This window comes from Copadichromis virginalis, linkage group LG10 (assembly GCF_057382275.1).
Source record: "Copadichromis virginalis isolate Kocher_CV1m ecotype Utaka linkage group LG10, C_Virginalis_male_GT1.1, whole genome shotgun sequence".
Taxonomy (NCBI): Eukaryota; Metazoa; Chordata; class Actinopteri; order Cichliformes; family Cichlidae; genus Copadichromis; species Copadichromis virginalis.
The window spans coordinates 5460133-5473627 of NC_140627.1; the positions used below are offsets into that span (position 1 = coordinate 5460133).

The window sequence follows — 13495 nt, forward strand, 5'->3', positions numbered from 1 at the left end:
CAAAACATAGAGACGACCAAGGTGACTCCGCCACAATGCATGTAAAGCCATCTGTAATTAGCAAACAAGCATAGCTCTCTGTAAATGGTAAACAAGTAGTGGGCTTTATTTGTGGTATCCTTATGAACCTGCTGCTATGTAAGGTATTTCATTAAAAGGGCTGCACACACTTAATCAGGTTGTTTTCTTTTTACTTGTCAGCATTGTTAGATCACTCAGTGTTAATACTGACTGTTCTGTGAGCTCTATGCAACACATGCAGAAGTAGACTGAAGAGAAATATAGCAAAGAAATAAATTAGTAAGTGCAGAAGGGATAGAAGTGTGAGATGATGTGTTTGAGAAACCCATCTCATATGATTTAATCATAGCAGCACCTGGTGGTGGCTGCTGTCATAGAATTTGCAATCACTGCTTGCTTGCACTGGATTTATGATTTTTTCTTTCTTGTCTGTTTCTTTACCAGTCTCAATGTGAAACTATCCCATGATGCAACATGTGTCCCCAGCATCTGCAGTGACAATGATGGCCACCCAGAGCGCTCCTCCGCCATCGTACCAGGAGAGCCAACAGGTTAGAGCGCCAACTTAAAGACTTGTCATATGGTACAAACCTCTGTACAGTAACCCCTGTGTCTAATGTGAACACACAGCTTGGCTTATGGAGGTTTTCTGTGTTATCTGAGCTCTTACTTAACTGGGGATGTGCCAACAAGCATAAATCCGGATGTGATGAGAAGGATTGAAGGTTAAAGATTTGAAAAATAATCATTTTGAATTTTTACCTAAACTGAAACTTTTACTGTTTTATAGTTGAATTTCTAAGATGATTTGTAGTACACATTTAAGAGCAGCCTCTCATGATTCATACATAGTGTCATTTTAAACAACTTCTGGAGTTAAAGAAAAAAAAATGAAAGTAACGTTTAACCTTTGGGGTTTTGTTGACAGGGGATTTATGCCCTTGTTTTTTATCTAGCTATCTTTTCTCAGTATGCATTAGGCTGTTCTTTTCAACAGGAGCTGAGGTTTTGAATTTGTTTTGATTTTTGTGAGAACACAGAAATTAACTAAATGAAAATGACATAAAATGTTTTGCTAAATTACAAATCATTTCATATTCTATGACATATAATCTAAACCGTATACTCAATGATATCATGACCTGCCTTTGGTCCTGTCTACTCACCCGTTAGCCCAATCAGTTCCAACCTACTAAGGCCACACTTGCTATCTGGCCTCCAGGTGTTAGCCACCTGGAGGCCAGGTGTTAGCCTAAAACATATAAAGTGGAACTAGTGTGGAGCTGGCTTGTTGTGTTGTGGGCTGATAGTTTGGTAAACTCACAAGCCATGCATCAGCAGATGTACTGATGTTCTTTACAAGGATATGTTCTAAACAGACTTGTATAGAATTTTGGATGGGTGATCCTTTGTGAGAACTACAGTACAGCACCATTCATAGATGTAAAACAAATGTGTAGCTATTTGTAGTGAACCAGCCTCTAAATCTACTATTCAAAATCATATCTGTTTGTAACTTTTCCTTAAGTTTATGAGAATTATTAAGGGTGAACATGAAAAAAGATGCTGTCATAAAAGATGATAAAGCACATAAAGAGAATCCCTGGCTGAACATTAGCTTTAAATAATAACTTACAGATACAGTGATACCTGTGTAAAAATACACAGCTTATACCGAGTGATCACCAGAAAGGATAATACATAATAGTACAGAAATATTAGAATAGAGAATATTTTGTTCAGCGCCACAGACATCCTGTGATGGTGGAATAGAGTAGGTTCATCTGACCATCTAACCCTGCTTGTTGTTCATAGCACCTCTGTCTGCTCTCGCCAGAGGATTAGTGCCAGGGGAGAGCTCCCGAGCTGCAGCCTGTGTGCTCGGTAAATGCAAATTAGAGCTAGTTAAGTGTGAAGAACCTAATTTATTTCCCATTTGGTGCTGGGATTAAGACTTGAAGCTTCCTTCCACCCCACCCTGCTGAAAAAAAACAGAAGGGGGATGGGTTTTTTTTTACATTCATATCCTCATAAAAAACGAATGAGAGAGAAAAGTGGAATGAAGGAAGAAGATAATCAAGGAGACGAGTGGTCATGTTTGTAAAACATGTTAGCCCTCTTTCTCACCCACAATACAAATACCTTCAAAAGAAGCAAAAACATCCTATGAGACTTGTGCATCTTATAAGACATATATAAAATCTAAACATTTACTGACAGAGGCAGTCAAAATCTTTTGTACTCCTTTTCTATATTCTGATTAATTCACTGTTCAGTTTCTTGTTCCAAACTGGATATTTATCATTTAACAGCAGTCTATAAGATCTGTAAGTGTCTTGTTCAATTACTCAACCTGTCCTAACTCACTCATTCACTCACAATTCATTTGCTTAACAGCATCATCAGGCCATTGACCTGTCGAGCCATAATGATTCATGCCAGCGACATCCTCATTTGGCGTCTGACAGAATTCAGTGCATGTTGTGGCCTTACTTGCTTCGAAAAGCAATTACAAGAATTACTTTTAAAAAATGACTTTTATATATATCTGAGGGGCTGTCATCACCCTGCCAGGTGGGTGGGTTGGCAGTCAACATGGACACCCAAGTTTGTGAGTGTGATAACCTAGGATTTCCAAATTGATACCAAAGGGCCACATACTAAAAACAAACAAGTTCAAATCTCAGTGACCTAAACCTCAAGGTTAGAGGTCAGAGGTCAAGTTTTCTGAAAATCGTCGTCTCAAGTTATCGGAATGAAACTGCGATAACTTGAGACGTAGGATGTAGGATTTTGAAAGTACTTAATTAGTGGTAATTACTAAATATGAGCATGTCAGCATGCTTTAAATGAATGATAATCATTAAATCTTAGCACTGCCGTGTTAGGAGTATTACTGTGAGCGTATTAGCATCCTAAATCACCGTATATATGCAACATCACAGATGATACTAAAACAAAAGCAATATTCAAAGTCATAATTGCCAATGTAAGAAAAAAAGAACATAAATTTATCATTAAGTCATTTTGTGATTATTTTAAATATCACCAGATGACGGGCACGACTCAACAGAACACCAAGACCCCACAGGTCCACATCCCAGCAGCCTCCGCAGCACCAAATAGCTCTGTCAGTGTGACCCTTGACCCCCAGGCCCAGCTTGAATCTGACAAGAGGGCTGTTTACAGGTTGGTTACATTTTTCATGAGACATCTCTTACTGTAAGGGCTATAAGCCAGTCTGAAAACATAAATATGTAAAGATGACCAGGGACAAGAAGCAGAGAAAGACCATGTTGTTTATCAGTGGTTTTTTGTTTTGATTATTTAGCCATGTGTTTGTGTCATGAAGTTTGGCAGTGTGCACCCTTCTGCTTCTGAATTACATTTCAATTGTTCCCCTTTGAAGAAATGTTTCATTTCATGCTGACTTTAAGAGACTGTAGTAAATTAACTTGATGTGTTACTCACCGATGAAGGACACAGGCACTAGTGTTGTTTTTAATGCATTCTCTCAAACTAGCCATGACATAAAAGCTTTTGGAATTATACTTGAAGGGGCTTTCTTCAGATTTCATTTATAAACCAGAGAGCACCTTTGTTCCTTGACTCCTCATAGGCAGTTCAGTTTTCTCTGCTTTGAACTGTGTAAATGTTACAAGACTTTAAAAAAAAGTATCTCATAGTGCAGCAGTTGTCTGTATAATGAGGTGGGCTCTAAATTGTTATAATTATCACTCATTATAAACTCACTGTTTTGAATTACGAACAGCCAACAAAAATAAAGCAGACCAGAAGAGGACAAAAAAGAAATTTAAATCATTTGTTTATTTGCTGTTGAAAGTGATATTTGAAATTTTATTGGCCATTTGTTTTGTGTGAGGTTTTAGCTTGACTCCAGATCAACATTGTAAAACATAATTTATTTCTCTTTCACGCCAACAGCCATTTTCAAAGGTAAGCATCACTCTTCAGATGAAAGAGAGCTTCTTTTGGAATCACACTTGTGAATAGATGTTCATTTAAGTAGAAACACATGAACCATACTAATAGAGATAATAGAGATGTTTGTGAAAATGGATTTCATCATGTGTCACAATTACTCGTAATACTTATTTTACAGGCTTTTACTTTATGTTCTGGCCAATGTCTGTGTAAAGTGCAGCAATATTACAAAAGAAAAAGGTTATACTGTTTACAGGAAATAAAGAAAGTAGTTACCACAGTTACGCTGCTGCTTAGGTTATGTTTTTATATTAGCTGCCTGGCACTGGTAGATATATTAAGTTGACATTTATGCTGTGTAGTGAATTGCTTTTTTACATTTTCAGATTGTGTGGAAGTTCTGTATTCAAATTATTCAAAATTCAAATTAATCATATGATCAGCAAATAAATCTCAAGTCACACTTTCAGCACCATTTGACTAATCTTTTATTTAAAAGTCTACATATCTCTCTCTCTCTCTCTCTCTCTCTCTCTATATATATATATATATATATATATATATATATATATATATATATATATATATATATATATATATATATATATATATATTGATTTGATTTGATTTGATTTGATTTGATTTTGAATAGAATATTGATATATATATATATATGTTTGTAAGAAAATTACTGCTTGGGGAAAACCCAGAATGCCAGCAAAAAAAAAAAAAAAATGCCAGCAAAAAAAAAGATACAAATTACACCTCCCTCTTCTCTCAGCTCATCACTAGAATATTGATAAACCCTTATAATGAGTTTATATTATCTATTTATGAAGTAAATTATTCAAAATATACAGGCATTTTTAATCAAGCTGGCTGATCTCCTGGTGTTGCCAGACTATCAGCAACTAACTTGATTTGTTGAGTGAAGGCTGCCCAGCACTGTATGGTATTAGGGTCCCACCTGAGTGTATCTGCCACTGCTGGAGATGTGAGTCCCCCCCCATGTGCAGACCTGAGGCAAGCCACTGTAAAGTCCTTGGTTGATCCACTGAGATACAAGGCTGTCTTTGATGTGAGGCACCATGTTTGGAGCAGCTCCGGGTGTATTTGTGGTGGTGGAATCAGCCCCTCTTTCATTTCCTCTGGGGAGTTTTGGATCTTGGTTTCCTCCTTTAACAGTTCTCAACCACATATACAATACGAATTACTAATTCTAGCTGTGACATATAGAACATTTGAAATTATTAAAATGCGATCTCAGTTATAAAACCTGTTTGTTGACTACTTGCTTTTATTATTAAGCTAAAAGCTACAGCTGACAAGAATAGACTTGCATTATATGAACTGACTGTCCTAAACTGGCACTTTAATCATATAAAGACAAAATATGTGCATCCCATTTGAATTGCACCCCTGCATTGACTATAATTTCCAGTCCATCAGGTTAGATTAGATTAGAATCAGGTATTCCAGAGTATAGGTAGCAGTGATTAAAACCAAACAGACAGTGATGGGAAGAACCTGTATTGTTTAGCTCTGATATTTGCATCTGCTCTTCTCTCTGCAGTTTTGACTCTGCTTGCACAAAGGAAGTAATCTTTACAATCCTTATAAAGTAATCTTTTACACTTGTTTCTGGGCAAGAATATTCCAGATTTGATTTGATTTTTTCACAAACACAGTATAGCTAATAAGTTGCGAACAAAAACACTAGCAGTCTGTTAATACTTTACATGTATACTGAAATTAAACACTCTCATAAACTTTAGTGGCACTTATTAATAATAAATAGCTAGATGGTCTTGTAGTTCCCCAAATGAAAGTGAAAGTTCAGAGAGTGGAACTTCTTTAGTAGTGCTCAGTAAATATTTAGTCATTTTACTCTGTTAGGAGTCTTCCTAGGGGTGGGATGGGTCAGTAGGTTTGAGGGTTTGCTCCATGATCACAAGGTCGGGGGTTTGAATCCACCGAACAGTTATCCTGAGGTACCCTTAAGGAAGGAGGTACCCTTTTATACACACTGCTCCCCGGGTGCTGGATTAGTAGATCCCTATTGCTTCACTGAGTGAATGGGATACATGCAGAGGCCTATAAGGGGATTAAAATTTAAAAAATGATCATTAAATTGAGAAAAGTTTTCCATTTGAGATATCTCCTTTCCAACTATGAACCTTCACAGAATGGCAGGGTCTGTGAAACGTAGTGTTACAGACAAACATAGCTGTAGATGATCAGTGTCTTTATGTGATAAAAAAGCAGTGGGCTAAAGGGTAAATTGAGATGAGAGTAAATGGTGCTACGGAGAATATAATGTCGAATGAGTCAGTTAATATGTATAATGGCCCGTCATTAAAATGCAGTAATTAGCTTTTAGAGGCAGCCCTAAGAATTCACCAGCATGTGCTGTTTAAAATCTCCTATTGAAATAGTTGTGTTTAAGCACTCAAAGAAGTGCTGAGCAGATTAGAATTTTTGGCATGACTGTTGCCCTTGTGAGGAACTAATGACTAAACGCACCTTGTTATAAACACAATTAAATTTGACTTCACTTCCGTCTCCCACAGTGAGTGAAATTATGCAAAAAGACACAAATAGCACTTTGTTTTTATGCTTCTGTGCTGTGCTCATATGGGGGCTGTAGACTTTGAAAGGAGAAGAGCAGTGAGAATCAGCATCTCTGCCATTTTTCTTTAATTATTTTGCTCAGGAAGCCTGTGCAGGCTTTAATGTTTCTTTTCACTAATTGCTGGAATGCCAATTTTATGAGGAGATGTGTGCTTTTCTCTCTCCGTCTCTCTGTCTCTCTGCCTACTTTGTTATTAGCAGCAGAGTAAATGTGTGATAGGGTAATTAGCCTAATGAGTTGTGGCATTTACTATAAAGATCCTTCTGGATTCTCTGCATCTTATTAAAAAGCGGGTGAGTCTTTTGTTTTTTAGGTTGCGAATGTAGAATTTGCGGCTGAGATGGAAACACGGGCTTAATTGAAAGAGACATCATAATAGTCGTTTCTGTTTTCAACAGAAATGTCCTTGTAATTCTCAGAACCAGCCCGGGTAGAAGAGATGTGTTTACCAATGCGCTCTTTTAAGGTGACACTTTTATGCTTGACTTAACAGCTCACTTACTTTACATGAAGAGAACTTGGAGTAGAGAATCAATGATAAACAACAGGGTGAATGTGCTTTTCAAAAGTTCTCACAGGCTGTATCATACATCTGCTGTATACATTAAATGGAAGCATATGCTACATTTAGTTACTTACACGTTATTTCATAAATCTCTAAAATCAAATAAACACATTTTTGTCTTACGAGAAGTAGTCATTGTCATTTTATACGTTTCAAAAAATCTGAGAAAAATAGAAATAAAATTCGATTCCTTCTTGTCTTTGACAGCCGTACAAATGCAGAACTGTATGTGGTGCACATTACCACTGACATGCCTCCATAGTGGATCTTTGCTGAAAGCCCTTCTCATGCTGGTCCTGGCCCCTGTATTTTGAATTGATGGGGTTTCTTTGTGTTTCTGGAAAGGTTAGCAGTTAGCCATGCTGCTAGTTCCTTAATTCACAAAGCTAAAGCGAGTTATTCAGCCTCTATTTGCAGTTGTTGTTGACAACATTACAACATGACAATATACACAGGAGGAGATTACTTTTAATTTGATACATCCTAGGATTGACACATTTTGTTATAGCCTCCATGTTTGTGTGAGTCTCTAATGCACCATAAAGTCTATTTATCCTCACTGCCACAATGCATCAATGCGTTCTCCACCACTGTGCTGCTATTCCAGCAACCCAAAGTCTCTCACCATTTGATGGGCTTAAAACAGGCCGTGCTTTTTTCCATTTACCGGGTCAGCATGTGTTGGTGTTCAGCTGCTTCTGAATGCAAGAAACTGTGTCAAAGCTCAAGTGGCTTTATTGGCTGTTTCTTTAAGATACTCATTTTTATGAGTATCCTTCCGCTTGACTTTAGTTGAGAATGAAAGTCCAAATTTTACCTTTTTTTAATTTCTTACTTGGACAACTTAGCGATCCATGTTATCTTTTGTTAGCACGAGTGGCCTACAGCAAACACAGAATAGGACATAATTTACACTTCACAGCTGCTAACCCACACTCTGTGCAAAGACAACATTCATTCAGTCAGCCTCAATTTTTATCTTTATTTCTTTATTGAAAATAACAGTACCTTTTTACAGAATGTAGGCGAAGTCACGTATTTTGTCAGCTTTTTTAAAAAGCGCGCATATATATATATATATATATATATATGTATATATGTATGTGTGTGTGTGCGTGTGTGTGTGTATTGCCAAAAGCGCAAGTAAAGAACATCTGCCAATGCAGGATAATCAGAAAGGATGTACATACACACAGGGATACAAAGTGAAATGAAAGGTAGACTGTTTAAATACAGATGACATATTGGTTGAAGGGTTTCAAGACCAGACATAAGAATAAAAGGCAATATTGAGAAGTACAGAAAAGGAGGCTGGATTTTTTCAGATAATGCCGCAGGTTCTTTGTGTGTATGTGTGTGAATGTGTGACACACTCCTTTCTCTAACACAGGGTGTGCTTCAGACATGTAGCCTGGGGAAATGGGGCCTTGTTGGGAGCACACACAGCAGGGCTCACCACAAACTGGCTTCTAATATACAGGGGTACAGCAGGCCTGATTAGACTGGCAAACAGTGGGGAGCAGAGAGAGAGAGGAGGACCTCTGTCTCTTCCTCTCTCTCTCCAACTCACACGCATCCCCACGCAAAAACACACAGCGGTACCTTCAAACCCCACCCCGTCGTCTTTCTGTACCCACTTGGTGGCCTAACAGATTATTGCAAATGCAGGTAAACATGACTCGTTCCTTAGATGACTACGCTGCTTTGATTTGTGCTTGTTTTCATGCGCTGCTCTTCATCTGCAGGTTTAATGTTTTTGATAGGCTGTAGACAACTTGGTAGATTTAAGTGCTAAAACTCAAATGTAAAGAATATTTTCAACTGGGATTGACATTTCTTTTATTTTCCTTGAAAGACAGTGAACCTCTCACCACATTTCCATTCAGTAGCTCTCCTGGAGCTTCCAGTTATATAACACAGTCTTCCTCGGCAGATGGATTTGTACTTAAACATGTGATGGAATAGTGGATGTTCAAAAGTCCTCTTCTGAGTACCTCACTTTCCCTGTTTCTGTTTACCAGTTTCAAATCTGGATAGAGTGTACATGTCCAGACATTTATGATCTTTTTGTATAAAATGACTTTTTGAACATACTGAAAATGCATCCTTTGGTCAGATGAGGTAAAAGTATATATCTTGGCAGTAGCGACACTGCTTATGTTTGGAGAAAGAAAGAGGTCTACAAGCCAAAGAACACTTTCTCCACCGTTAAACATGGTGGTGGAAGGATTATGCTGTGGAATGCTTCACTGCATCTAGAACTGGGAATTTTGACAATTCTTCCAGATGTTTGTAATGTCAGATGCTGATGTTGGACCAGAAGGCCTGGTTTGCAGTCTCTGCTATGAATCATCCCAAAGGTGTTCTATCGGGTTGCACTAGCCTGCACTCATGATGGAACAGAAAGGGACAACACCAAACTGTTCTCACAAAGTTGGAAGCATGAAATTATCCAGAATATGCTGAAGCAGTAAGAGTTCCTTTCATTGGAACTAAGAGGCCAAACCCAACATCTGAAAACAACCCCACACCATAATCCCCCCTCCACCAAACTTTACACTTTACACAGTACTTGTCACAATGCAGACAAGTACCGTTCTCCTGGCAACTGCCACACATCTCCACTTCTATTGAGTCCAATGGTGGCCAATGGTGATTACAGCACTGCATCTGCCGAATTATATCGTGCTTGCAGATGTAAGGCTTGAGCTGCTCAATCATGGAAACCCATTCCATGAAGTTCTCTACACACTGTTGTTGAGCTAATTTCTAGGGACCATGGAATTTGGATGTCTGTAGTGATTGACTCAGCAGAAAGTTGGTGACCTCTGAGTACTACCACTCTATTATTTTAGGAGGGCTATCACTTTGTGGCTGAGTTGCTGTCATTCCCATTGAAAGTTGTCCGTGGAATATTTAGTAGCAAGGAAATATCACAAAGTGGCTATCATGGTACCATGCTCCTGAAATTTACCCATTCTTTTACAAATACTTGAAGAAGCAGTCTACATACTTAGGTGCTTGATTTTATATTTATGTAGGCATGGAAGTGATTAAAACACCTGACTTCAATGATTTGAATAGGTGAGTGAATACTTTTAACAATATAGTGAATAATAATAATTCTGCTTTATTTATATATGACCAAATATAGCACTAGCAAGGAATAAGTAAAGGATTGTATTATGAATAGTAGATTGATGTTGTGATAACACAGTTACAATATCACATACCATACCTGTGGTAGACAGTTGAAGCAATGAAAAAAAGTTAAAAGTAGAGATCAAATGGTTGATGTAAAAGTAATTAAATGTAATGAAGGGATTTTCCAAATAGTTAGCTAAGGTTAAATATTTAATTAGAAAAAAGTTGCAATAGTTGTCATTAAAATGTTGAAATCATAAGCTTAATTCATAGAATAACTGCTGAAAACACAGTGCAAAAGTGTAATGAAAAACTATTTAATACAGTTAGATAAATGCCTGCCAGGTGGGCGTGTCCACTACATTGTCCCAGTAGATCTGACATCATGTGAAAACTGTGGTTTAAAACAATATATATCAACAAGGTCATTTTTTCTGTTAAAAACTAGGACTAGTATTACACATTTTATAATTGGTTAAAATAATCATAATTTAAACATAGGTTGTGATGATTAAGGGGTTCAGGGCTATGGATATGTGGGAAAATACAACAACAACAACAACAGAAAACCCCAAAGAAATAATAATAAATGTAAAAAAAAAAAAGTACCACATACTGTATGTGTTTTTCACTTTAAGACAAGACATTTTTTGTGCTTTTTGAAAGTGCTCTACCTTTTGTTGTGTTCTGTTATCTGATCAAAAATGTACTGGCACCTTATTCCCTTGCTTAGATCCACAGGTCATAAAGCAGATTCCACTAAAGCTGCCACGTGCCTCACCTTCATGTTTAAGTCATCATGCTCTCCGCTCGCCTCTGATTCTCCATTTTGGGCTTTTCGTTGGTGATCCAGCATGGTGCAGTGCAGGAAAAAGTGTGTGTGTCTGTGTGTGTGTGTGTGTGTGTGTGTGTGTGTGTGTGTGTGTGTGTGTGTGTGTGTTGGGGTGAGGTGGGGGGTTGGTGATGACTCCACTCACTGGCCGTCCTGTAAATCGCTCTTTTATGGCCCTCATAATGATCCCCCAGCCAGCAATCTCGATTCCGTCGCACTGCAGATAGGAACCGCTGCTTCTGGCAGTCAACATGAGGGTGCTCAAGATGGCTGGAGGAGGTAGCGGGAGACTGGAAAGCACACACTGTGTGACTACACACTGGCACACACATACATATGTTCACATTCATAAAAATGCATGCCTTTTCACACCCCATCTACCTTAATCCCAACTTCCTGTGTAAAGGTCATAGAAAGTGCCGAAGGATGGTGTTTTGACCTCACTCAAAGTTGGTGAGCTCCAACAGCGTGCAATTGTGTAACATCATCAGAGACAGACTTCCTCATGCAGACCAATAGTGCCTTGATAGTTTTAGGCTTTTACATGATTTTGGAATATACCAACATTGAACTGCTGACAGCAACGGTTAGCTTAGAATTTCCAAAAGTAATCTCAAAACCCATAATTACTTTGTCATATCCACTGAACTTGATTTTACACAAGAGAACGCACAGATGTAGTTTGCTTTAACAAAAGACTTTATATGATCTGTTTTGCCAAAAACACTGCAAAATGTTAGACTGAAATTTCTAACATTTGATTTCTACAAAAGTGTTTATTTAAACAATATGAAATGTAGTTTAAAGCCAAGAAGCCAGGCAAAGAAAATATACGAAAAATTAAATGCAAATGAAATATAATGAATGCAAATGGATGGGTTTTACAAAGCTGTTGTTGTCTAGATATAGATCTCACCATATACATAAACAATTTGTTTCTAGATTTCATTATCACTTTAGCTCAACAAAGTCTGTTGTATAACAGTTTAATGAACTTTACTGTTTGCGAATCCTAATTAGAGTCAGTGTCATTAAACATGACATGCAAACAGCAGGAAGAACAGATAAATGAAACGTCTCAATCTATAGCTTGCATCATCAGCTATAAAAACTGTACAGTTAAAGATGTCTCTCTGTTTTCTTTTTTAACATGCAAGTGAGCTTTTTATTACTCATTCACTACAAATGTCACTGAAAATTACAGCACATGGCATGAATAGTAAAACAAAACATGTCACATTCGGAACAACAATTCAGATGAAATGTAATTACTGTACAAGTTGGCAAGTTTGTTTTTTGTTTGTTTCACCTGTATTTATTAAAACATACCGTTTGTGCTGCCGTCTGCACTCTCATGGACATTTTCACCTTTCTGCACTCCTTCCTGACTGAAGACATGTAAATCTATTATATTCTATTATATTACTAAAAACAAAATTAACTACTATCTGACAGTGGCAAGGACATTTTCAAACCACTAATTTAAGAAAAGAAGCAATAAAACATTATGAAAACACTCTCATTGCACATAAAACTGTAGCAATGAAAAGTGCATAAAGTATCGAAAATAAAAAGAATTATTCTGCAGAAAAATATTCCCCCAAATTAACAGAGGTCTCTGAAAAAGCTCTTCATGAGGCCTTGGATATATTAAAACAAATTAATAATTTCTGTTCAACTTCCCTGTTTTATTAGTTTTATTTATCATGACATATGTTGGCCAAGGTGGTTAAGCAAGACGAAACTGATCTGTTACAATGATAAATAACTGAGTGCTTGCTCTGTTTCCACACCATTTTGTTTCCAGACCACTTTGTACACAGTACAAAGTGGTAGTACCACTTTGTGGTCTGCATTTGTACTGTTCTGCCTTGCTTGCCTGCTATCAGTTTACCAAAGAGACCAAAGGTTTATCCACAATGCTCATGCGCAAAACCACCAGAAAAAAGCTTCTGGCCTCTTAGCTTGCTCACCCCGGTCATTGTGAACAGGAGATGGAGACAGCTACTACATTCTTTTGAGTACAAAACAGCGGAGCTTTCAATAATAATAGCCAGCTGCAGTCACAAGATTACAGTAATTTTAATGATGGATGCAAACAGGTTAGGAGCTTTATGAGATGAAAGGCTGTGATACGTTTTAATGTCTGTTAAAACATTATGTCTGTTTTTAGATCTGATAAGGCAAGCATTGCCTGCTTTCCTTTTCCTGATGGAACACCGCTTATAGTTTTGGGTACTGACACTATTTTTTTTTTAGCTCCTTACAAAAGCATAATCACATTCTAGTTGTTATTAAAGTATTCACCAATAGAAAGAGATCAAAATCAAATATTTCTCTCATGTTATCGTGTTAA

The 13495-nt window shown here is 37.4% G+C and overlaps 1 protein-coding gene across 2 annotated transcripts in view; it reads left to right on the forward strand.

The window, feature by feature from the left end:
• pknox2 (pbx/knotted 1 homeobox 2) overlaps positions 1 to 13495 on the forward strand; it is a 107567-nt gene that overhangs the window by 66772 nt on the left and 27300 nt on the right. For both annotated transcript variants that reach the window (XM_085469565.1, XM_085469566.1), the window contains 2 exons: positions 466 to 572; positions 3074 to 3210. In XM_085469565.1, the coding sequence (XP_085325691.1) occupies positions 486 to 572; positions 3074 to 3210 (224 nt within the window). In that variant the 5' untranslated portion in view covers positions 466 to 485. The remainder of the gene's footprint in view (positions 1 to 465; positions 573 to 3073; positions 3211 to 13495) is intronic.